Source organism: Pristiophorus japonicus, chromosome 19 (genome assembly GCF_044704955.1).
Source record: "Pristiophorus japonicus isolate sPriJap1 chromosome 19, sPriJap1.hap1, whole genome shotgun sequence".
NCBI classification, from domain to species: domain Eukaryota; kingdom Metazoa; phylum Chordata; class Chondrichthyes; family Pristiophoridae; genus Pristiophorus; species Pristiophorus japonicus.
The window spans coordinates 20,249,364-20,276,613 of NC_091995.1; the positions used below are offsets into that span (position 1 = coordinate 20,249,364).

The window sequence follows — 27,250 nt, forward strand, 5'->3', positions numbered from 1 at the left end:
TCTGACCTAATTTCTACTAATGTGGCTCTTTGTCAACAAAGAATTCATTTGGGAGGCGATTTCTCAGAAACATTCAGTAAATACTACACGCCATGGACAAGAGCGGAGGTGAACAATTGGCATGGAACTGAGGCAAAAAATCTCTCGCCTCAGTTACAAAGCCAATTGTTCCAACTCAAGTATCTTAGCTCCTTGACATTGATGTTAATTTACGACAATAGAAGGATTTAGAAGCTCATTCAATTGTTGCTGGTCTTCATCCAGTTTCAGCCCCAACTTCTCCATTGATATCTGGGAAGGGGAGGGAGGGGTGGCCATTGCCCTGTCGTCACATCATAAATGGCCCACAGAAGATACATTTTAGCCTGTATTTCATCGTAATTATAATCTTCTTCAAGGCAACATTATTTGGGATTTCACGAGCACCAGAGGAAATCATAAAGGGGTTTATGATATTGCCACACTGAGACAATCCCCCCTCTCTGCCCCCTTATTAGTATATTGTTGCCTTGATCACCTTGCTTGGTGTTTCACTCACTTGAGAGTTTCAGCCCAGACAGATGCAGGCTCGAGATCCCACGGCTGGGCTGATGTGTGCATTGTCCTTCTCCACAAGGCTTCTGTGCCAAGTCTTCCAGCCGTTAAGGACCGACTGTTCACTGGAATTTTATGAATGAACCTGACGTCAAAGGTGCCCCAGCTGGAGGAAGGACCATCAAATGGAAATGTTAACGTGCGGAGAGAATCTATTGCTAATGTGGGACTTCTGAACGGAGGAAGCGATATTTGAACCCCTTGTGCTACAGCCAGCTCTTGGTGAGGTGGAGGTCGGGGGAGGCACAAAACGGATGGTATCGTATCGATCACCCATTATACGCCCGGCCCGATATTCAGTTCCGTTGACGTCAATAGCACTCAGTATTGGGCCTGTGATATAACGGGCACCAAATGCAATTCCACCTGTTTTGTGTCCCCCCACCTAAGTCCAATTCCACCCCTACGGTCTATTGAACAAAGGGTCAGAGCTGCAGCCGTCACAGTTCCGTTGCTCCTCTCTGCTTTCTTGGTCTGCACAGACCGTTGCCTTATTACGGATGGCAACTCAACCCATTATCACCCGATTCATTTTTATTTCAGAATGTTATGACCGTCTTATCTGTATCGTTCCAAAAGAGTCTTATTTGCTTCTTGAGTCCTGCCGTGTCAGATTGTACAAAGCGCTACTTTAGAGCGTCGCAGTGGATTGGACGACCCGTATTGTTCTGTTATGTTGGAAAGTGAATGGTGATCATTTCTACCTTGTACATTGCACAAACCCATCAGGATTTTATATCTCAAGATGCATGGATGGCTTTAACACCCCGCTCACTATAATTGGTAAGGACGTATTTATAATAAAATGTATCTATATTATGTTACACTACAGAGTCTGAATCATGGGCTAAATAATACAGGGCAGGATTTTCGACTGAAGTTGGAAAATGAGTGGTAGCTTCTCAGTGAGAAGGTCGTGGGTTCAAGTCCCACACCAGGGACTTGAGCCCAAAATCTAGGCTGGCACTCCAGTGCAGTACTGAGGGAGTGCTGCACTGTCAGAGATGTCGTCTTTCGGGATGAAATGTTAAACTGAGTCCCAATTTACCTTCTCAGGTGGTCATACAAGATCCCATGGCACGATTTCTCTGATGAGTAGGGGACATCTCCCCGGTGTTCTGGTCTATATTTATCCCTCAAACCAACACCTAAAAAGAGATTATCTGCTCATTTATCTCTTGCTGTGCACAAATCGATCACCGTGTTTCCTACAATGCAACAGTGACGACACTTCAAAAGTAATTCATTGGCTGTAAAGTGATTTGGGACATCCTGAGTTTGTGAAAAGCACGAGAGAAATGCAATTCTTTCTCTTTTTATCTATTTCTTTCATTATTTCTTTCCTTTTCTCTCCCTTTCTCTTTTTCAAAGAGCAACAATGAACCCAACACCCTTTCCCTGGACCATCCTTGTCTTGTGTTCCCAGTGGGGTCCCGCCAGCTGACCACACAAAGTTCATCCCAACATTCCGGTTCTTATCACAGAAACTCTGTGTGGGGCTGGCTTCTGGCTAGGCTTCCCACACTGATACATGGAAATATTAGGCGATTTCACGTCACGAATACGGTTTGGTTTCTAAGCCAAGTTCGGAGCTGTGAAGACAAATCGCCCCAGCGCCACAAATTCAACCGGTTAAAATAAACTGAACTCAATTTTACCGATTTCTACTGGGTGTTATCCTGAAGGAATATTGCTACATGTTGGTCCAAAATGTGTGTCATCATTATTGGAAACAATTTGTTTTCTTTCAACAGAAGGACCACCGATATATGTCCAAGTGGAGATGGGGTGTGACTTGGTGGGGAACTTGGGGGTGGTGGTGTTCCCATGCACCTGCTGCTCTTGTCCTTCTCGGTGGTGGGGGTCAGGGGTCAGGGAGGTTCTGTTGTAGAATGCTTGGTGAGTTGCTGCATGTGGGGGAGGGAGTGGGTGTTTAAGGTGGGGGAGGGAGTGGGTGTTTAAGGTGGGAGAGGGAGTGGGTGTTTAAGGTGGGGGAGGGAGTGAGTGTTTAAGGTGGGGGAGGGAGTGGGTGTTTAAGGTGGGGGAGGGAGTAGGTGTTTAAGGTGGGGGGGGAGTGGGTGTTTAAGGTGGGAGAGGGAGTGGGTGTTTAAGGTGGGGGAGGGAGTGGGTGTTTAAGGTGGGGGAGGGAGTGGGTGTTTAAGGTGGTGGAGGGAGTAGGTGTTTAAGGTGGGGGGGGGAGTGGGTGTTTAAGGTGGGGGAGGGAGTGGGTGTTTAAGGTGGGGGAGGGAGTGGGTGTTTGAGGTGGGGGAGGGAGTGGGTGTTTGAGGTGGGAGAAGGGAGTGGGTGTTTAAGGTGGGAGAAGGGAGTGGGTGTTAAGGGTGGGGGAGGGAGTGGGTGTTTAAGGTGGGAGAAGGGAGTGGGTGTTTAGGGTGGGGGAGGGAGTGGGTGTTTAAGGTGGGAGAAGGGAGTGGGTGTTTAGGGTGGGGGAGGGAGTGGGTGTTTAAGGTGTGGGAAGGGAGTGGGTGTTTAGGGTGGGGGAGGGAGTGGGTGTTTAAGGTGGGGGAGGGAGTGGGTGTTTAAGGTGGGGGAGGGAGTGAGTGTTTAAGGTGGGGGAGGGAGTGGGTGTTTAAGGTGGGAGAAGGGAGTGGGTGTTTAGGGTGGGGGAGGGAGTGGGTGTTTAAGGTGGGAGAAGGGAGTGGGTGTTTAGGGTGGGAGAAGGGAGTGGTTGTTTAAGGTGGGGGAGGGAGTGGGTGTTTAAGGTGGGAGAAGGGAGTGGGTGTTTCGGGTGGGGGAGGGAGTGGGTGTTTAAGGTGGGAGAAGGGAGTGGGTGTTTCGGGTGGGGGAGGGAGTGGGTGTTTAAGGTGGGGGAGGGAGTGGGTGTTTAAGGTGGGGGAGGGAGTGGGTGTTTAAGGTGTTGAATGGGCTGCTGATCAAGCTGACTGCTTTGTCTTCTATGGTGTTTGGATATTTATATATGTGTAAATTATATTTAAAATTCCTGTCCAACTCACTTTTCAAATGCACCCATTGTCATTTGAGAACATATTCTTCCTGTGACCATAAATGCTGTTGCCTCCAATTACAAGGGATAGAACTGGTGGTACTGTTGGTTACAGAGGACACAATTATTTATTTAACCGAAGTGTATGAAATTTTACTTTTCATTGTGTGATTGACACTGAGAACTTGCAACAATTGAAACCTCGTGTTCAGGGAGTTACAATATCTTTGGGAATGTTAAAGGACCCCACTTTTGAGCTATCATTGGATATCAGGACACGTTCATTTCGTATTACAGTAAATGAGACATTTTCACCAGTGGGTATTTTCTCAAAACATGACCACCAATGTTGAAACAATGTAAAGGTGTGTGTGAACTTCCATGGTTGGAGATTGGGAAGCTGTGCAATACCAGGTCAACATCTTGGCAGAACCACACTGCCGGCTGGTGACCAAATGAGTCCCTTCAGCACCTGGTAATATCTGTGGAGACGACCAAAGACACCAATAGTCAACACGGCACGCTGTCTGTCATCTGCTGGCAGCCTCTCACTTTACCGGGCTGACACACCCCTTAACCCATGCTTTTCTGTTTCTGTCCGTGCACATCGGGTACAATCTACAAGAACAATCTGATCAACAAATGTAACAAGATCAGGTTAGGATAAAAGTGCATCGGGACATAGGAACAGGAAGAGGACATACAGTGTCTCGAGCCTGTTCCATCATTCACTTTGACCATGGCTGATCTGTATCGTAACTCCATTTATCTGGTTTGGTTCCATATCCCTTCAGACCCTTACCTAACAAAAATCTGTCAACGTCAGTTATGAAATTTTCAATTAACAACCAGACTCAACAGCTTTTTGGGGAAGAGAGTTCCATATTTCCACTACCCTCTGTGTGAAGAGGTGCTTCCTGACATCACCCCTGAACAGCCTGACTCTAATTTTAATGTTATGCCCCTTGTTCTGGAATCCCCCACCAGAGGAAATAATTTCACTCTTATCGACTGTATCAAATACTTTAATCATCTTAAACATCTCAATGATATCATCCCTTAATCTTCTCTACTCAGCGGAATACAAGCCAAGTCTATGCAACCTGGTCCCATTATTTAACCCTTTTAGCCCAAGTATCATTCTGTTCAATCTGTGCTGCACCCTCTCCAAGGCCAACATATCCTTCCTGAGATGTGGGGCCCAGAATTGAGCGCAGTGCTCCAGATGTGGTCTGACCAGAGCCTTATACAACTGGACCATGACTTCACCTTTAAAGGCAAGTAACAGAAATAAATAAAGTACATTGCCCAAGAATTTCCGCTTTGAACGCAATCAGCAATCCGGGCCCAAATTGTGTCTGTTTTGAGAAGTTTTATTTCTCGAGTTCCCACTCAAACTCATTTGCATATATTGGAACAAACCAGCGCAACAGACGGAAAGTCCAGGCCCCAAAATGGACAAAGGACGTAGAAAACTAAAGCAGCGAGAGCCCTGAGGCAAAGGGGAGAAAATGTCAGAGATGGGAAACAGGAAACATCCGGACAGAAAGGGTGAATTTAAAACACACTTTTAAACTAAAACACAAGTTGGTAAAGTACTGAGGACCAGAGAAGGGACAGAAGAGGGAGGGCACAGCCTCCCTCCCTCAGCACTGTGGTCTGACCAAGGATTCCCCCAACCCAAACACCAACTTGTCTCCCCCTTCCCTGGACACTGACAGAACCCGCTCCCCGCCCCTCCCCGAATATCTCTGGAGATATCTGGTCCCTGATCGATTTTTCCAGCTCTCTGATGGGCATTTTCCGTACTTTGCCCGTGGATCCCAAATACCAGTTTTGCTCTATTTATTTCCCCACCCAAGAACAAGGCCCAATTATTGGGAGACAGTAAATGAAAGTGCAGTTAAATGAAAGGTGTTGCACACAGTGATGAGTTGTGCGCCCAGCGTCATTCTGTCCAAAGTAAACCAACAAAGTGAGTGCGCTGGGTTGTTCGTGAACCGGTAACCTTTTTCTCTCCACTTTCCATATTTGCATCTCAGCACTTTGTGAGCAGGAAGGAGTTGCCTATAGGCAGGACGAACAAGAAATGTACCACAAATAACAGCATTCCTCACCACACTTCACCTTTTTTGTATTGGTTCACACCTTGAGCACAACATATTCCCAAGTGTACAGAGTCTGAGTGAGTATACAGAGAAAAACATAGAAGTTACAACATGGACACAGGCCATTTGACCAAACCGTCCATGTCAGCATTTACCCTCCACCAAAACCAGTAATTGAATTCACATTTAACTGTCCTGTTCCCATATCGCACTCCAACACACAATCCGGCAAAACTAAACTGATCGACATAAAAGGACAGGTTGTCGAGGAAATTTTAGCTTAAATTAACTCAGGCGGAGGCTTTCAGAATCGTGTTTCGAGAGAATTTTATTTTACAAGCGAGATATCTCGGAGACCTTGCTCAGTCCGCACCGAGGCAAAACTCTAAATTTTACAAGAAAACCCGCTCTATCTTTATACAGTTGAAACAGGAATTTTATCTAAAACACACCACACCAGTACATTAATCATACATTCTTGTAAATGCAATCAAAGCAAGAACTTTATCTAAAACACCTCATATGAGCATTAATCATACATCCTGTAAATACAAAGGTCATTTCAGGAGGCAGACTTTTATCTTGTCCTTGCATAGTTTTTCCCTGTCCGTATTCTGATAAGCAGGGTATCTGGAAACTCATGTAAACACTAGATAGTCATGTATTTACAACATCCTTTGTTCCAAGATCTGAGAGGTTTGGGTGTTTTCTTTTCTAGCTCCACTAATTTAATTAACTCAGCAAGAAGTGAACTTAACCCTTTCCTTAAAAATAGGGCTTAGATCATTTTCTTCCACAATTCCCTCCTTGTTGATCTTTTACTAGATCAACACAGTTTCTTATATATTCTTTTCTTGTTCAAAAGGGGGTTCATACCCCTCAGGGTAGGGTCGCATTTTAAGACATTCCTCTTCATTGTAATTCTTCTTCCTGTCTGGCTCTCCTTACTGCTAAAATGATCAGAACGCCCAATGTCCACTTATAGTTTTTCCAAGAGTCCCGCCTCATCTTCCCTTTTCTGTTTACTTCTATAACACTCTTGAACTAATTCGTTACAATAACAACACGCAAGCACGATAGTAACAGTAACCCAAATAATAAAGGCCCAAACTGGCATACAAATGAGTTCTGACATTCGTCCCTGGACTTTTGGGTAACTATAGATACTTTTAAGTCCAAAATACAAAATGAGTGAACACAAAATAAGAGCAGGTACAGTTCTTCAGCGAGAAGATGGCTGTGTTTCTTAGTCGGGCAACCGTAGCTCGTCCTGGTTCAATGCCTTTTCTTTCGGCTGTAATTCGTCGGGGAAATAATATTTACCCAGTTCGGGTGCTTTTCCAACTTCAAAGCGGTTCGTGTTGTGAGAATTATCTGATACGGTCCTTTCCACCTAGGAGAAAAGGATTCTTTATTTAATGTTTTTACTAACACTTGATCTCCAGGCCTGAAAGGGTGCATATTTCCTTCTGACGGGGGCACCTGTGTCTGCCTTATTTGTTCGTGCAGACTCCTCGCTATTTCACACATGGCTTGAGCATACTTTAGTGATTTTTCATCATTCCAAATTAATGCTATTTTTTCAGCCACCAGTGGTGGTTTTACACCGGTAGGCATTGGTCTTCCCAACAAGGCTTCATGTGGTGTCAACCCAGTGTTTCGGTTTTTTTTGGTTTCTAATTGTATACAGTACCAATGGTAAGGCATCTGGCCACTTTAGTCCTGTCTCCTGACATACCTTGGTGAGGGTAGATTTTATTATCCCATTTACTCTCTCTACCATTCCCGAGGACTGTGGTTGATATGGTATATGTAACTTCCACTGGAATCCTAATGCTTCTGCAAGATTTTGCACTATTTTTCCTGTGAAGTGTGTTCCCCTGTCACTGTTGATTCCCATAGGTATCCCATATCTTGGTACTATTTCTTTAAATAGAATTTTTACTACTGTTCGGGCATCGCCTCTCCTAGTGGCGTACGCTTCTACCCACCTTGTGAACATATCTACTATGACTAATAGGTACTTAAGACCTGATACTGGAGGCATGTGGACAAAATCAATTTGCAAATTTTCAAAGGGCATACTTGGCTAGGATAGATGATCATATTCAGCAGGTGTTTTACCTCTGTTATTTTGTTGACAAATTTGGCATGTTCGAGCAACTTTCTCAATTACTACTGTTATTCCTGGTGCATACCACTGTGCATTAATAGCATGTATCATCTCTCCTTTGCCCATGTGAGCCTGACCGTGTGTTAGGTGAGACAGGGGCAAAAATAGAGACCTAGGGCAAACAGTTCGCCCATCAGGGTGACACCAAATGTCAGCCCTCCTATTTCCTACTGATACCTCATCCTCACCGGTTGTGTGAGCTGCACATTTGATAATGGCTACCTTACTTGGCAACTGAATGGCGTCTAATAGATTAAGCACCAGTTGAGAGTGCTTAATATGCTTTCCACCAGAGGTGATAAAGCCTCTGTTTTTCCACAGTTGCCCAAAATCATGGTCCACACCGAATGCATATCTAGAATCAGTATAGATATTAGCAGTTTGATCTTTAGCTATTATACAAGCTCTAGTGAGGGCAAACAATTCAGCAGCCTGAGCCGAGGTTCCGGGAGGCAGGGCAAATGCTTCAACAGTTTTGTGGGGGTTTACAATAGCATAGCCTGCCAAAAGCAAATCATCCGACGGCCTGTACGATGATCCATCCGTATAGAGAATAAGATCAGGATTGTCCATGGGCTCTGTGAGCAGATCGGGTCTTGGTAAGGTGGCTATTGCCACTGTTAACAGACAATCATGCTGGTCTGGATCCTCTACTTCTCTAGTAGGAAGAAAGGTGGCTGGGTTTACTACCGGTGTGCGTCGAAAGGTATAGTTAGGGTGTGACAGCAGTAATACTTCATAACCTGTTCTTCTAGACGCTGTAAAGTGTTGTGTGGCAGCTGAATTCAAAAGTAATAACACAGCATGGGCTGTAATGACAGTACATGGATAGTCCAAAACAACAGATACCGACTTCTCCACCATGACCGCAGTAGCAGCTACAGCACGTAGACATGCTGGCATTCCCCTTACTACTGGAGGCAGCAAAACCGAATAATAAGCAACTGGTCTATTTCCCCCACCATGTTCTTGGGTTAGTACTGCTGTTGCAAATCCTTTTTTCTCATTCACATACATCTGAAAAGGTTATCCATAATTCGGAAGTCCCAACGCCGGAGCATTAGTAATGGCTTTATTTAACTGTTTAAATGCCTCCTCTCTGGGGTCCATTCCACCTTGGGTGGGGCATCATTTAGGGCAGCTGATCTTAGGACCGCATCCCATTCTTGATAATCAGGGATCCATTGTCTGAATTCTTTCTGGTCCTAGCTGCCTCTGCCCTTGAGATATGTGAAAACCCAGGTACTGGACTTGAGTCTGACAAAATTGTAACTTTTGTAACGACACTCGGTGCCCTCTCTCACATAGGTGCTGTAACAGTTTCAGGGAATCTTGCATGCACCTGTATCCGTGGCTAGAAGCCACAAGCAAATCGTCCGCATACTGCAACAGCACAGACTGGTCCGTTAATGAACAGTCTTCGAGGTCTCTTTTTACTGCTGCTGCATACACTGCGGGGCTTTCGGTGTATCCTTGGGGCAACCTGGTCCATGTGTACTGCTGTTTCTTGTAGGTGAAAGCAAACAGATACTGACTCTCTTGATTTAATGGGATGGAGAAAAAGGCTGAACACAGATCTACCACAGTAAAGACAGTTGCTGTTGGTGGGATAGCAGATAGTATAATGTTGGTGTCCGGTACCACAGGGGTGATAGGGACTACTATCTTATTAATAGCTCTCAGATCTTGCACAAATCTCCACTCATTCGGCCTATTAACCTTTGGTATGGGCAGTATCGGAGTGTTACACGGGCTCTGTGTCTTTTCTAGAACTCCTTGTTCCAACAATGCAGAAATGACTGGCTCTATCCCATCTTCTGCCTCTGGAGGCAGTCTGTACTGCCTAATGCTTGGTAACACGGCGTTCTTTATCAATTGTACCCGATGGGGTACTGCAGAATGTACTTGCCCAACATGATTCTTATGCTTTGCCCAAAGTTCAGAAGATACTTGATTCAATGCTATTGGCAGCTTAGGGCTTGGTTGTCCAGGGGGTTGCTGTTTTTCAAAAGTGGAGGCATGACTTTTATCTTTCCACTGGAGAATCCCCCTGGTGCGGGTAATAAATTCTATCTGAACATTCTGCAATTCTATTACTGCCCAAGGTTGATAGCCTTGTTGCTGTTTTTCCTTTTCTATTTCTACAATCATCGGACCCATATCTTTGGGTTTCGCTGGCGGTTTTACAACCAATGTCAGATGGGGTGTCGAGTTCTCTTCTCTAAACCGCTGCTGCTGTAAGGGTGTCAAATCCATGGCTACCCCCAATCCTTCTGGTCCAAAATAAATGTGGGGGGTAGCTTCTACTATTTCTTCTCTATTTAAAAATGATTGTACCAAACACTGGTAAGTTTCAGCTTTTTGTCGAGTGTACCAGGCTGTACAGTGAAGCTGAACTGCCTCAAAGCTTGTCAAAATTATATACATCAATTCTTCAGTATTAGAATCAATTTTAGCTTTAAAATTTTGTATAACTTCATGTATCAAGGGGGAATAGAAGTTGCCATTCAATTGCCAACAATAGAGGGTAGCCTTTTCTTTGTTATCTTCCCTTTTCTCTTCTTCAATCCCATTAAAGAACTGATGGATTTTATTTGGAGGGAGCTCCATGAACATCCCTTCCTTTGTGCAATAAATTCTGGCTCCTAGTTTGCACAAAGTCTGTCTTCCTAATAAAGGGAGAGGTGTTGTTTTAGAGACTATCAAAGTCTCATTATTAACTTGTTGTCCTTCAATTATCAATTTGGTAGGTTCAGATAAAAATTCTTTAATGGGGATACCGGCCACACCCATACTTAAGACGGTGGTGTTGCTTACAGGTAATCCCACAGAGGATGGTACAGAAGACATAGTAGTACCGGTATCCACCAGGAACTTCACATAAGTGTTTCCCACTTTCACTATTGCTAAAGGGTTTTCTTCTATGTCTGCTGATAAGCGGAGGGCTGCCGCCTGTACCACTAAGCCTCCGGGGCATCCCTATGCGGATTGGTGCGGGTTGGGGTTAGAGAATGAAAACTGAGGGGCCAATGAAGGTGGAGGTTCGGGGAAATCCCCTTGTAACCCTCCAAGCTGTTTCGGTGGGCATCTGCAATCTCGAGCCCAATGCCTTTTCCTTCCGCAATTTCTACACTCATCTTGGGAGCGATCTCGTTGGGGCCACTGTCCTCTTCCTCGTCCTCATCCTCCAAACCCTCCTCTATTATTCTGTGCTTGTCCTCTTCCCTTTTGCTGATAGTATTGACCTGTTATTTTAGCCTTGTTGTCTTTATAGGTGAATAGTCCCTCCCTATCCATATTGGCCAGTACTGTAATTGTCTCTTTCCAACTTTTTCCTTGCCAGTCCAAAACCTTTATTTTGTATGTTCTTGCTTGTTGTGGCAACATACAATTTAACAAGGTTTGTACTGCCAAAGGTTCATTTTGATCCATCGGTATTCCTGCATGTTCGTCCCAACTATTTTTCCATCTGCCTGCAAAATCTATCATTGATTCTTCTGCTTTCTGCAAGCAGCGGGTGACTTCCCCTATATCCCCATGCTTTTTAGCCCCTTGCAGAATTGCGTTCTTTCCTCGGTTTTTCAGCCAATAGGTTAATGACTCATTGCCGTCATTCAGCAAGTCATCATTAACTCTCCAGTCTCCATTTTCCCCTGGTGGGATGGGGAACATATCTTTTACTCCCTGCCAGGAAGATCCATAGGCCGTTTGCAATAATAATTTAACATCTCCTGGGAGTGGATGTAAATTGTACACGTTTGCTCAAGCCAGTTGTGAAATGCTACCAGTTTCTTTACCGGATTTGGGGCGGCTGAGATCATATCTCTGGCTTCTCCAGGGGACCAGGGTTTCAGAACTGTCGTAGTTCCTATCATTACCCTAGGATTTTGGTGGACGGTAGAGTCGGCTGCTTCTTTTGCCGTTTGTTGCCTTGTTTGGTGAGGACCTCTCCTCCCTGTGTCCTGGTTTGCTACCCCTCCCTCTACTGCTTCGGCTTCCCCTGATCCTGATGCTCCCGGATCTCCTCCACCGGCTCCTCCATTAGGTGGCTGATCCGGAGGGGCTGCTAGTTCCCTCGGAACTTGATTTCTATGGGCAGCGATTATTTCTATAATTTCCTGCCAACTATCTTGTTTTGGGGGTTCTACACGGGGATAGAGTCCTACTGCTGGTGCTGAGGGGCTAGGAAGGCCCGGAGGACTATAAGAGGGAGGTTTTTCATTTTCCCCTCTTTCTTTTTCTTCTGATTTATTTTTAGGGGGTTGATGCCTCTTAGCAACCTCTGTCCATTTTTATCCATTCCTCAATCAAAGATAACTTAAAACTTCCTCCATATGGCCAATCCCCATCAGACCAACCGTACAAATCGCTGCTAAACGTTACCGCGTATCTGTCGTCTCCTGTTTCTTTAATTACAGTGTCTGCCGGCAAGCCGGGCGGCACAATGGGATCTCCTACCTTCTCTCGTTGCTTTACTACCTTACGGATTCTTTTCTCGGTCTTAGGATGTACTTTCATTCTTTCAGTTGAGAGGTCGTCTTTCTTTCCTTTTCTAGGAGCTGGGCGCGAGCGCCCTGCTCGACTAGAGCCGTTCCCATTCTTCCGGGTGCAACGTCTCGCAATCTTTTCTGAAATGAGAGTTAGGACAATCCTACAAAATATACAGTAATTTACAAAGCGCTCACCGGTGTTCTCTTTTCCGTTTAGCTCGGGGTCTCCTTTTGCCTTTTTGTTACTTTAGCTTCTTTGCGGTAGCTACCTTAAATTATGCCTCACCCCCCAGGGGATCTCGGCGGCTCGTCCCCCTTTTAGCTAGGACGGCCTAGGCACCTTCCTCCTTTCAGCTAGGAAGGTCCTTAAAATTCCTCTTTTCTCTTTAAAAGTTAAATTTAGTTCTTTTGGATCTCGTTTTTTAAGAGATCTTGCCGACTACGCCAGATTCTGTCGAGGAAATTTTAGCTTAAATTAACTCAGGCGGAGACTTTCAGAGTCGTGCTTCGAGAGAATTTTATTTTACAAGCGAGATATCTCGGAGAGCTTGCTCAGTCCATACCAAGGCAAAAACTCTGAGCTTCACAAGCAAACCCGCTCTATCTTTATACAGTCAAAGCAGGAACTTTATCTAAAACACACCACACATAAACATTAATCATACATTCTGTAAATGCAATCAAAGCAGCAACTTTATCTAAAACACCACACATGAACATTAATCATACATCCTGTAAATACAAAGGTCATTCCAGGAGGCACACTTTATCTGTTCTTGCATAGTTTCTCCCTGTCCGTATCCTGATAAGCAGGGTATCTGGAAACTCATATAAACACCAGATAGTCATGTATTTACAACATTCTTTGTTTCAAGGCTGAGAAGTTTGGGTGCTTTTTCTAGCTCCACTAATTCTACAAACTCAGCAAAAAGTGAACTTAACCCTTTCCTTTATAATAGGACATAAATCGTTTTCTTCCACAGCTTGACCTGGAATCCCGTCTCGGTCAAGCCATCGAGGACCTGGCCCTGCGGACGGTGTACGAAGCAAAGAAGGCCGCACTGAAGGACTTGCAGTTCGTCGGGTCCCGAGGCGCGTTCGTGAGGTCGTGGATCCGATTCCTGCGGGATCCGGACCGCGGGTCCACCTTCATCTACTCGCTGGAAAAAAGACAGGGTGTCCGTAAGCAGCTCTTGACGCTGCTGGCCGACGACGGCTCTCTCGTCTCGGATCCAGAGGGTGTCAGCAACAGGGCCCGAGAATATTATGAGGCTCTGTTCTCGCCGGAGCCATCCAGCGAGGAAGCGCGTAGAGTTTTGTGGGAGGACCTGCCGAAGGTCGGCCCGGAGGGAGCCAAAAATCCGGAAGCTCCGCTAAGCCTGGCGGAGCTGACCGGCGCCCTCGACCGGCTCTCGAGGGGAAAAGCCCCGGGGCTGGACGGGCTGACCGTGGAGTTTCACAGGGCGTTCTGGGACGTCCTGGGGGGTGACTACGCGTGGGTCCTGGGGGAAAGTCTGGCGACCGGGGAGATGCCCCTCTCTTGGCGCAAGGCAGTCATCATCTTGCTGCCTAAGAAGGGCAATCTCCGCCTACTTAAGAACTGGCGCCCGGTCTCCCTCCTCAGCAAAGACTACAAAATCTTCGCCAGGGTGATGTCTGCTCGCCTTGGCGCCGTGCTGGACCATATGATCCACCCCGACCAGTCCTACATGGTCCTGGGCCGGACAATCCACGATAACATCCATCTGGTCCGGGACCTCATCCATCACTCCCAGGAGGCTGGTCTGTCGGTCGCCTTCCTATCCCTCGACCAAGAGAAGGCGTTCGACAGGGTGGATCACGTTTATCTGTTCGGAACTCTGCGCGCTTTCGGGTTCGGGTCGCCCAGATCTGACTTTTGTACGCTGCCGCGGAGTGTCTGATTAAGGTTAATGGGTCCTTGACGGCGCCCCTTTGCTTTAGGAGAGGGGTGCGCCAGGGATGCCCCATATCCGGCCAGTTATATGCCATCTGCATGGAGCCTTTCCTGCGCCTCCTGCGGACGAGGTTGACGGGACTGGCTCTGCAAGGACCGGGCGTGGAGGTCATCCTCTCGGCTTACGCCGATGACGTGCTCCTCACGGTAGAGGATCCCGCTGACCTGCGGAGGATGCGTGAGTGCCAGGAGATTTACTCGGCCGCATCCTCCGCCAGGATCAACTGGGAGAAATGTTCCGGACTCCTGGTGGGTCAGTGGTGGGTGGACTCCCTGCCGGAGGAGCTCAGGCCTTTTGCCTGGAGCACGACCCATCTCCTCTATCTGGGAGTCGACCTTAGCCCCGACGAGGAAGCCTGGCCGGCAAACTGGCAAGAACTGGAGGCCAAGGTCGCCGTTTGCTTAGGGCGCTGGACAGGACTGCTCCGAGTGCTGTCCTACAGGGGTCGAGCGCTAGTCATAAACCAGCTGGTGGCCGCTATGCTGTGGTACCGGCTGGTCACTTTGACCCCTCCCCCTGCGTTTGTTGCCAAGATACAGAAGAAGCTGGTGGACTTCTTCTGGAACAACAGGAAGCACTGGGTCTCTGCCGCGGTTTTGAGTCTCCCGCTTAGGGAGGGCGGTCAGTCGTTGGTGTGCGTCAGCACCCAGCTAGCGACTTTCCGTCTTCAGACCCTGCAGAGATACCTTTACGTCAAGCCCCCTCCTAGGTGGCATGCGCTGGCAACGTATTTTTTCCGCCAGCAGCACAGCCTCAATTACGACACGCAGCTCCTGTTTGTGAGCTTGGGGGGCGTCAGGACCTCCTTCCAGGGGCTGCCTGTCTTTTACAAGGAACTCACCAGGGTCTGGAACAAAGTCTCCACCAAGCGCAGCTCTCCACCGGCTGGAGTGGCGGCTGTCCTGCAGGAGCCGCTGCTCGGAAATCCGTACCTCCACGACCGAGGTTTTAGGTGGCAGTCGGATGAGAGGATTGTGGCTGGCGAAGTGACCAGGGTCAGGGACCTGCTCGATGGCGGAGGAGCGGGCTGGATGGTGCCAGACACGCTGGCGCGGCGCCTAAACTCGGCCGACGTCCGCCGCGCGGCCGATGCCATCGAGTCGCTGAAAATAGCTCTGGGCCCTGACTCCGTTAGGTGTGTCGAGGAGGCTCAGGCATGTGGGGAGATCCCGTCCGAACTGACCCCCGTCCGGACGGAATTCCTCATCGGCGCAAAACCCCAGAACCTCCCTCGGGAGCCGGCGCCTCACAACTTGAGCCGCCTCGGGGAAATCCCCTCCGTGCCTTTCAGTTCTGCGTGGAGAGGTTTCCTGTATGGGCTGCTCCTGCACACTCTCAACTTTGCCATCCTCATCTGCCGTCCGGACACGCCATGGCGTACCATCTTGCCGTCCGGAGGAGACGGGGTGTCCCCGATGGAGTGCACTCTACGCGGGAGTCCTCCCACTATTTATCAGGGACATGGCCTGGAGGGTGGTGCACAGAGCAGTCCCGTGCAATACATTTTTAAGCCGGTTCACGGGCTCCCAGGCCGCCTGCAATTTCTGCGGTCTGGAGGAGTCTGTGTTCCATGTTTTTACTGAATGTGCGAGGTTGCAGCCTCTGTTCCAATATTTAAAGGGGCTGCTCCTGAAATTCTGGCAGCACTACAGTCCCACACTCCTGATCTTTGGGCACCCTGTGCGGAGGGGAGCGGCTAGGTCCGAGGGCCTCCTTGTAGGACTGCTCCTGGGCACGGCCAAGGGTGCCATCAGCTGGTCCAGGCAGCGGGCGGTCGATGGGATCGTTCAGCCTGACTGCCTGCCTCTCTTCCGCGCTTACATCCGGGCCAGGGTGTCCCTAGAGATGGAGCACGCGGTGTCCACCGGTACGCTCGCGGCCTTCTGCGAGAGGTGGGCGCCGGAGGGACTGGAGTGCGTTATCACCCCCGGCAACCAAATTTTAATTTGATTTTACTTGTTTCAAAGTTTATGTTGTTTTAAATGCCGGTTTTAGTGTCCCCCTCCCCTTTTATAGGGGGCACTTGAAAAATTATGATTTTAGTGCCCAAAAACCCCCCCCACAAAAAAAACCAACAAAAAAAAAGGGCACGTGAAAAGTGTTTGGAGTGTCCCCCAGATCGGTGGGGGGCACTTGACTTAATTTATTATGTTTTCCCCAAGAGTTGTGTCAGTGGCCCAGGCTGTTGAGTGCAGACACACCCAAGTGAAATTAACCTTTACTGTTGGCTCGGTGCCTCCCTGCAAGATGCGTCCGCCCACTGGGACAAAGTATTGTTTCTGCTGTTACTGATATTTATCTTGCCGGCGTGTGTATCGGTTTCTATTCTTGAAAATCATGAAAAAGTTCAGAATACAAGTTTCAATTTCATTTCCCCGCGGTGGGGCTTTGCAGTCGGTGCTGTGAGTGCCTGCCTGCAGAAAGTGCTAAACTCACAGCACATCAACAACAGAAACCGAGACAGCCCATTCAGCAAAGAACTGTGAGTGCTTTTGTTTTAATGTGCAGAGACTTACACTGTGTGCGTTCAGTTTGATGGTTGCTTATATTGAGCATTTTCATTATTTGGAGATTCGTGTTGCTGTGACTGCTGTGAGGCTCAAAGTGATAAAATGTAATGGTGGGGAAATCTTTGCAATCTATGCGTCCTATATACCGAGATATTTACAGCTCCACAAAAGTTCACACGAGGAAGTAAAGTGCTCCCACTTACTTTAAATCACAGGGTAAATAAGTTATTAATGCGGTTTACTTTTTCAGCGCGATTTGCTGAAGCTCTGCATTGTCTGAAAGGGCTGTGGAAGCAGGTTCAACGATAATTTTCAAAAGGGAATTGAATAAATACTTGGGGCGGGGGGGGGGGGGGGTGATTTGCAGGGTTCTGGAGAAAGGACAAGCGAGAGGGATTAAGTTGATCGCTCTTTCAAAGAGCCGGCACAGGCATAATGGGCCGAATGGCCTCTTTCTGTGCTGTAATAGTCTATGATTCTATGATTTTATTTATCTCTGCATTTCTTTGCAGGACTAGAGTGTCAGATTTTCAGTGCTAATTATACCTCACTATAATAATCTCTGCTTGAGATCTTCATATTCTGTCTCTGATCAGCTAGATTGCATCCGTCCTTTCTATCTCTTTCAGCTAAAATTTCCTCAGACTGGATGGGTACTTTTAATAGCAACATGCTCCCATTGCATTGTGATAGTCTGGCACTCACGATGACAGCATTAACTTAATTCAAGTGTAATATTTGGTGAGGAACTACAGTCCTTGTGAACTGCATTTACTAGTTTTCATTTAAAATGAATGGATGGAAATGTGTGGGTTGTGTGTGCTGTATTTTTCCCATATGTGTGTTTGGCACTGGGTGCAAGCAAAAGGAGAAGCCATATGTCAAATGACTGTTAGTCAGGAACTGCCCCTATAAACTCTGAGAAATAGGCACCATTTTCCCATAGCTCTACCCCCTGTTAGTCACACACACTGAAAAGCTGCTGGCAACTTGTAAACCTTGGAGACAGCAGCTTAACTCTGTACTAGTTTTGTAAAACAATACAGAATTTTAACTCATCTGCAGAGGTAATGTTTGGCTCATGAAAAGCCTTGCTCCTTCACTCAAAACACTCCTGATGCACCCTGACTTTCATGGTGTAACTGCGAAACGCTGTCGTTCGCAACAGTGAATGACCGACCAGCCACATTATTTTGATATAGCAGATGGAGGTTTAGGGCACAATTTCCAACTCTTGCCCCTCTTTTCACGGTGAGCAATGACCAGTCTTCCTCAGTTAGAAACTTAGAAAATAGGTGCAGGAGTAGGCCATTCGGCCCTTCGAGCCTGCACCACCATTCAATAGATCATGGCTGATCATTCACCTCAGTACCTCTTTCCCGCTTTCTCTCCATTCTCCATACCCCTTGATCCCTTTAGCCGTAAGCGCCATATCTAATTCCCTCTTGAATACATCCAATGAACTGGCATCAACAACTCTCTGCGGTAGGGAATTCCACAGGTTAACAACTCTGAGTGAAGAAGTTTCTCCTCATCTCAGTCCTAAATGGCTTACCCCTTATCCTAAGACTGTGTCCCCTGGTTCTGGACTTCCCCAACATCGGGAACATTCTTCCCGCATCTAACCTGTCCCGTCCCGTCAGAATCTTAAACGTTTCTATGAGATCCCCTCTCAACCTTCTAAACTCCAGTTGATCCAGTCTCTCCTCATATGTCAGTCCAGCCATCCCTGGAATCAGTCTGGTGAACCTTCGCTGCACTCCCTCAATAGCAAGAATGTCCTTCCTCAGATTAGGAGACCAAAACTGTACACAATATTCAAGGTGTGGCCTTACCAAAGTCCTGTACAACTGCAGTAAAACCTCTCTGCTCCTATACTCAAATCCTCTCGCTCTGAAGGCCAATATGCCATTTGCCGCCTTCACCACCTGCTGTACCTGCATGCCAACTTTCAATGACAGGTCTTGTTGCACCTCCCCTTTTCCTAATCTGTCACCATTCAGATAATATTCTGCCTTTGTGTTTTTGCCACCAAAGTGGATAACCTCACATTTATCTACATTATACTACATCTGCCATATATTTGTCCACTCACCTAACCTGTTCAAATCACCCTGCAGTCTCTTTGCATCCTCCTCACAGCTCACACTGCCACCCAGTTTAGTGGCATCTGCAAACTTGGAGATATTACACTCAATTCCTTCATCCAAATCATTGATGTATATTGTAAAGAGCTGGGGTCCCAGCACTGAGCCCTGCGGCACTCCACTAGTCACTGCCCCCCATTCCGAAAAGGACCTGTTTATCCCGACATTCTGCTTCCTGTCTGCCAACCAATTCTCTATCCATGCCAGTATATTACCCCCAATACCATGTGCTTTGATTTTGCACACCAATCTCTTATGTGGGACCTTGTCAAAGGCCTTTTTAAAAGTCCAATACACCACATCCACTTGTCCACTCTACTAGTTACATCCTCAAAAAAATTCCAGAAGATTTGTCAAGCATGATTTCCCTTTCATAAATCCATGCTGACTTGGACCGATCCTGTCACTGCTTTCCAAATGCGCAGCTATTTCATCCTTAATAATTGATTCCAACATTTTCCCCACTACTGATGTCAGGCTAACAAGTCGATAATTACCCGTTTTCTCTCTCGCTCCTTTTTTAAAAAGTGGTGTTACATTCGCTACCCTCCAGTCCATACGAACTGATCCAGAGTCGATAGACTGTTGGAAAATGATCACCAATGCATCCACTATTTCTAGGGCCACTTCTTTAAGTACTCTGGGATGCAGACAATCAGGCCCCGGGGATTTATTGGCCTTCAATCCCATCAATTTCCCCAAGCACAATTTCCTGCCTAATTAGGATATCCTTCAATTCCTCCTTCTCACTAGACCCTCGGTCTCCTAGTACATCCGGAAGGTTACTTGTGTTTTCCTTCGTGAAGACAGAACCAAAGTATTTGTTAAATTGGTCTGCCATTTTTTTGTTCCCCATTATAAATTCACCTGAGTCCGACTGCAAGGGACCTATGTTTGTCTTCACTAATCTTTTTCTCTTCACATATCGATAGAAGCTTTTGCAGTCAGTTTTTATGTACCCGGCAAGCTTCCTTTCGTACTCTATTTTCCCCCTCCTAATTAAACCCTTTGTCCTCCTCTGCTGAATTCTAAATTTCTCTCAGTCCTCTGGTTTGCTGCTTTTTCTGGCCAATTTATATGCCTCTTCCTTGGATCTAACACTATCCTTAATTTCCCTTGTTAGCCACGGTTCAGCCACCTTCCCTGTTTTATTTTTACTCCAGACGGATGTACAATTGTTGAAGTTCATCCATGCGATCTATAAATGTTTGCCATTGCCTATCCACCGTCAACCCTTTAAGTATCATTTGTCAGTCTATTCTAGCCAATTCACGCCTCATGCCGTCGAAGTTAGCTTTCCTTAAGTTCAGGACTCTAGTTTCTGATTTAACTGTGTCACTCTCCATCTTAATGTCTCCCAGTTTTAATAGTAAGTTCCGACACCCAATCCTACCAGTAAATCACCATGGGACATTTCTCCCTTGACCAACCTATGCATTAGTGGATGATTTGTACAGATCCATCTCCATTCTCTCGTCCTTCATCCAGAGGCCTAGAGCATGGTGAAAATCTATATATCATTGCCACATATCAATAATTTGAAGACCATTCAATATTTGATGTGGCTTCAGCACGTTCGTATACTAACATCGCAATCACGTTCCTCCATTAAAATTGAGGACCAAAAAATGTGATGGGAAGGGGTAGCACCTGTTAGGTGAACTAATTTCTCTATCTTCCCACTTTACTGATATTGGGGAGTACATAAAAGGCTGATTCTGAAAACTGATTCTTATTAACAAGCGTCTTATAACAATCAACTAGAATAATTACATTTTTGATTTTTTTTTAAGGTAGACGCAGAAATGCAGGTGAAGTAAAACCACCAATGAATAAGGATACTGAAGGGGAATCAGGCACAAACTGTGGGGCAATGAGAGAAATTGCTGACATTGAAAATACAGGGGTCAGAATAAAGTAACAGGCCGTGGAATTACAGAGGATCTACAGCACAGAAACAGGCCTTTCCGCCCAACTGCTCTATGCCGGTGTTGATGCTCCACACAAGCCTTCTCCCACTCTACTACATCTCACCCTATCAGCACACCCTCTATTCCTTTCTCCCTCATGTGCTTAGCTAGATTCCCCTTAAATGCATCGATGCTATTCGTCTTAACTACTCCTTATGGTAGCAAGTTCCACATTCTGACCACTCTCTGGATAAATAACTTTTTCCTGAATTCTCTATTGCATTTATTAGGGACTATCTTATATTCATTAACCCTAGTTTTGGGCTCTCCCACAAGTGGAAACATCTTCTCTACGTTTGCACTATCAAACCTCTTCATAACTTTAAATGCCTCTATTAAGTCACCTCTCAGCTTCTCTTTTCTACAGAAAAGAGCCCCAACTTGTTCAATCTTTCTTGACAGTTCTGGTATCATCCTTGTAAATATTTCTCGTACCGTCTCCAGAGTCTCTATATTCTGTTTATAATATGGAGATGAGAACTGCTCCCTTTAAGCTGTGCAGCCACCCAGCACTCTGCAGCTCACCCTCAGCCGGCTCACGGCCTGTAAATAGGCAAACCGTGCATGCGCGGTATATAGAATAGGCCACAAAGTCCCTTAAAGGGCCACACACCCACAATAATTAAAGGGAACATTGGTGCACAGTACCCTTAATTGCGATCTAACCAGGCTTAACATAATCTCTCTGCTGTTCAATTCCATTACTCTAATATTAACCCCAATGCTTTGTTTGCATTTTTATGCTTTGTTAACCTGCATTGCTACTTTTAATGATTTGTGAATCTGTACCCAGAGATCCTTTTGTGCCTCATAAGAAATAGGAGCAGGAGTCAGCCAGTCGACGCCTCGAGCCTGCACCGCCATTTAGTAAGATCATGGCTGAACATCAACATCAACTCCACTTTCCCGCCCTACCCCCATATCCTTGATTTCCTTAGTGCCCACAAATCTATCAGTCTCAGTTTGAATATACTCATCGCGATCAGCATCTACAGCCCTCTGGGATAGAGAATTCCAAAGTTCCACAACCCTCTGAGTGAAGATATTTCTGTTCATCTCAATCTTAAATGGCCAACTGCTTATCCTGAGATAATGAGCCCTAGTTCTAAACTCTCCAGTCAGGGGCAAACAGCCTCTCAGCATTTACCTTGTCAAGCCGTCTGAATTTTATATGTTTCCATGAGATCATGTCTCATTCTTCTAAACTCTAGAGAATATCGGCCTATGCTACTCAATCATAGGACAATTTCCCCATCCCACGAATCAGTCTGGTGAACCTTCGTTGCACCCGCTCCAAGACAAGTTTATCGTTCCTTAGGTAAGGAGACCAAAACTGTACACAGTACTCCAGGTGTGGTCTCACTAAAGCCCGATATAATTGCAGTAAGACTTCCTTACTTTTATACTCCAACCTCCTTTCAATAAAGGCTAACATACCATTTGCCTTTCTAATTGCCTGCTGTACCTACATGTGAACTTTCTGTGTTTTGTGTACAATGCCTCTAACCCATATAGACTCTTATTTTCCAAGGAATACATGGCCTCCTTATTGCTCCAAACAAAATGTACCACCTTCCACTTTTCCATATTGAAATTCATTTCTAATGTACACACCCATTCTGTAGGTTTGTGAATGCCTTCTTGTATTTTGTCGAAGTCGATATTAACTTTATCCCTCAATTTGGCGTTGTCCGCAAAGTTTGAAATTGTACTTCTGATTCCCAAGTCCAAATCGTTTATGTAAACAGTGAACAACAGAGTTCCCAGCACCGATCCCTGTGGAACACCACTTCCCACCTTCCACCAGTCTGATGCTTCGTTTTAATCGAAGAAATGCAAAAAATTTATAGCTTATCCTCTTGTCACTCAATTTCTAGTTCCAATGTATTACATTAGCAATGGGAAATCATCACTGATGTCAAAGATCTTGGAAGATGTGATTTATTAGCAATATATGAATACCTTAATAATGTCCAAAACAATGAGTACATGACACATAGAATCATAGAATTTTGCGGCATAGAAGGAGGCCATCATGTCTGTGTCGGCCAAAATGGAGCTATCCAGCCTAATCCCACTTTCAAGCTCTTGATCCCTGGCCTTGCAGGTTACAGCACTTCAAGTGCCTATCCAAATACTTTTTAAATGTGTTGAGCGCTCTGGCCTCTACCACCCTTTCAGGCAGTGAGTTCCAGAGCCCCGCCTCCCTCTGGATGAAAAAAGTTCTCCTCCACTCCACTCTTAATCCTTCTACCAATTACTTTAAATTTATGTCCCCGGTTATTGAGCTTGCTGCTAAGGTAAAATAAGTCCTTCCTATCCACTAGGCCCCCCATAACTTTATAAGCCTCATTTAAATCTCACCTTAGCCTCTTCTCTTCCAAAGAAAACAACCCCAGCCCATCCAAACTTTCTTCATAGCTAAAATTCACCAGTCCTGGCAACATCCTCATAAATCTCCTCTGTTCGCTAGTGCAATCACATCTTTCCTGTAATGTGGTGACCAGAACTATACGCAGTACGCTGGCTGTGGTCTAACTAGTGTTTTATACAGTTCAAGCATAACCTCCCTGCTCTTATATTCTATGCCTCGGCTAATAAAGGCAAGTATTCTGTATGCCTTCTTAACCAACTTTTCTTCCTGTCCTGTAGATTTGTAGACATTGATTCCAAGGTCCCTCTGTTCCTCTACATGTCTTGGTCCTGGCACTATGATGAATTTTCTAATAGTTTTTTACCAGGGCTAGAGTTGTCAGACACTTAGCGCCCTTAACTTCTTAAGGATCTTCTTAAGGCAATGCAGGGTTTTCTGTGAGTCAGTGTGTAGTTTTTCATAGTGAACACAGATTTGGGTGGTCTTGCATTTCCTAGGGATCAGTACCATCAGTGAAGCCCATGGGGTCTGGGACAGTTCCTTCACCCTATTTATAACACCTGCTGTACTGCCATAGAAAAGTGTGAGGCATTGATAGGTGTGTTGGCGCACTGCATTGAAGTTCCTTTGTTTACCTCGTACATACTCTGCTTGACATAGCCTACGCAGTCTGTGAACTGTGACCGAGACCCCAGCAACATCTCTGTAGCTTGCTGTTTCTGTGCAAGAGATGTCTGAGCTGCTGGAGCAATCTAGTCCACAGAGGATCCTGTTTTATTTTCAGCCAAGAGGTCTATGATTTGCCATACTCTGGGATAGACATGACACATTGGGCCCTCTTATCAGGCGTAAAGTAAGTCCACCATCCACCCTTCTGTACAGGGACAGGTAATTGCACCTGCAAATAGTCAAATACTCCTGTATGTGGAGACTACAAAGCCTGAGGAAACTGTCATGAAACCGTTTATACACTCGCAAACAGACTTAGAAAGGAATTCCACAATCTGCCCCTGTGCAGTGCTGTACGATTATCTGCCAAATCTCCCAAACTGCATTACACAGTTGCAGTTGTATCATTTAGGTCACTGATCCCGTGTTTTCCCAGGCCAGTCAATTCATGTATTTCCCAAAGGAAAGGTGCTGTAGTAGGAGCAAGTCATGCACTTCTACCACCTGCCTGGATTCTCCGAAGGGTAGGGCATTATTGATGGTATACATGCAGCCACATGGGCCCTACTCACAAGGTTACCTGTTATATGAACAGAAGGAGGATCCACTCCATCAGTGTGCATCTGCAGTGTGACTGTAGGCACAGAATCACACATTCAAATACCCAGGACATTGCCTAACTGGACCTTCCCTGTCATTGCCTTAGCCTTCCCTGAGGATTCACCAATGCAGCAGCATTTTTACACATCAATCATATTCTCTATTGAGTGGCCATGTGTTATTTCTGTGCTGTCACCCAGAGAGGCACCATCAATACCAGTTCTTGCCTTTTCCTGTTCTTGGGCAATCCCTCAACATGATCATAGATATATGTGGAAGACCAGCACTGGGCAGGAATAATGTTGCTGAAGCCTTACGTTGTGGCTGCCAAATTCTGATTCCCAAACATCGTAAATTCGAGTGAAACAGAGTGTGGAGATCAATGTGTTGAGCCCAACCAAAAGCCTTTCATTTTTGATGGTAGCGATGCACCTCCGCCTGAGCTATGACTTTGATCAAAAATGCTCTACTGCAGAGAGCGCTGGGGAGGCCGTGCTCTCCAGGGTGGTGTGAAGCTTGTTCAGGGCAGGCCTGGATGGTGAACCCTTCCATACACGCAACTGTAGAGAGCGCTGGGGAGGCCGTGCTCTCCAGGGTGGTGTGAAGCTTGTTCAGGGCAGGCCTGGATGGTGAACCCTTCCATACACACAACTGCAGAGAGAGCTGGGGAGGCCGTGCTCTCCAGGGTGGTGTGAAGCTTGTTCAGGGCAGGCCTGGATGGTGAACCCTTCCATACACACAACTGCAGAGAGCGCTGGGGAGGCCGTGCTCTCCAGGGTGGTATGAAGCTTGTTCAGGGCAGGCCTGGATGGTGAACCCTTCCATACACACAACTGCAGAGAGCGCTGGGGAGGCCGTGTTCTCCAGGATGGTGTGAAGCTCGTTCAGGGCAGGCCTGGATGGCGAACCCTTCCATAGACACAACTGCAGAGAGCACTGGGGAGGCCGTGCTCTCCAGGGTGGTGTGAAGCTTGTTCATGCAGACATGGATTTTGGGCTCTTCCATGGACACTCCAACTGTGCAGGTTATTTGGCAGGCTCTCAAATGATTTCACGGAGTGCTGATGATGAGCTAACAAACTCTGATTGTAGGCAGGCTCTGTGGGGTACAAATCTCTGGACTCAGCAACTGAAGCATCCATCATGCTGACTCTACAATCAGCACGTCACTTCTCCATCAATTCCACCTCCTTCTCATTTGTACTCTATTCTTCGCCAAGTGCTACCTCCTGAACTCACTAATTGACCAGACCTTTACAGAGATGTATCCATGTTGGTGTTTACCAATGAAATGGGGCGGGTGTAAAATGGACTGCTGATTCACCATCGCCTATTTTGCACTACCATGAAAAGACCAATCTTTCTTGTTACTTTTAAGAAAGTTTCATTCAATATTTAATTTGTAAAGAAAGTGTTTCATAGCCAATGAATTACTTTTGAGTCACTGTTGTAATGTAGTTCTGAAGAAGGAATTTGCGGATGTTGCCAAACCGCTCCCATATCTTAACGTGCTTCTTTTGATATTGATATCAGGATCAGCAGGTGCTCTTTCAGACCATGCTCTGTTCCTTGTATTAAAATTATGCTAATTACTTTCAATTACAAATTTTCCTGCAGACAACTCTTCTTGCAAAATCAGAGCCTCAGGGAACACTGACGATATAGAAATGGAGGGGAGCAGAGAAAACATCGAGGGACAAGAAGATAATCAGCCGACAGATCAGCCAGAAACGGAAGGTAGGAATAAGATAAGGGACTCGGTGAGGCTGATGTAACAGACACAATCTGTTTCAACTGTTTGTGAATTACTTACCCGCTAGTTTGCTCTACCAAGGGACTTGGCTTTTCCACTTCAGTGATGCTACACACGCCCAGGCCATGATATTTCCAGCATGAAAATGAACAGTTGGAAAATCAGGGGCTTGGAGTGTCACTTTGTCTGGAATGCATGGTACAGGCAAGATAAAGAAAATCTACATTTTGAAGAATAGGATAAATATGGGGTCTTGTGCTGGGTGCCCTTACATGACATGATTATGGATTTGTATTGTGGAATAAGGGATTTCAAATGTATGGGAAGACTTAAGAACACCTTCCCAATTGTTGATTGATAATGATAAAGAGTCTATTGCATGCTAATTTTAGCCTGAACAGAGCAAAGGGCACTTTCATATTTCCTGTCATTCTTCTATGACAGCAAACTCCCTACAGCAGGTTAAGTTTGTGGCAGATATAACACTAGTTCTCCTTCGCGGTTCACAACACCTGTCGTGCATCGGAGAATTTCCTTTGACACATATGCAAGATCCACTGTGAAGTGGATTTGTGGCAAAAACAAGAGGAAATGGTTGCAGGGAAGGAGGTTGTCCAGTCCACACCAGTCTATCAATGAGCACCCCGGAGGGCACGTGAGTCAAACAGCTGCCACATCTCTTTGCTAAACCCCTCACGGGACAATTTGTGTGAAGCAATTGTTGACGAGCATCTGCACTTGTACATCTACGTCATCAAAGTTTTTTGCTCAAGAATATTACAAGGTGCCATGTATAGCTTGTTCCACCACAGTGAAGATAGACATCCATTACATAGCTGAGGAGGACTCTCAGACCTGTAATTGCAGCTGCTGGAAGACATCATCTGTTGGCTGGGTGGGAGAACATGTCCTGATATATTTAGG

The 27,250-nt window shown here is 46.1% G+C and overlaps 1 protein-coding gene across 1 annotated transcript in view; it reads left to right on the forward strand.

Moving 5' to 3' along the window:
* Positions 1 to 422: 422 nt before the first annotated feature.
* LOC139229785 (interferon-induced very large GTPase 1-like) overlaps positions 423 to 27,250 on the forward strand; it is a 35,792-nt gene continuing 8,964 nt past the window's right edge. The window contains exons 1-2 of the mRNA XM_070861369.1: positions 423 to 1,377; positions 26,191 to 26,310. Coding sequence (XP_070717470.1) covers positions 1,344 to 1,377; positions 26,191 to 26,310 — 154 coding nt within the window. The 5' untranslated portion in view covers positions 423 to 1,343. The remainder of the gene's footprint in view (positions 1,378 to 26,190; positions 26,311 to 27,250) is intronic.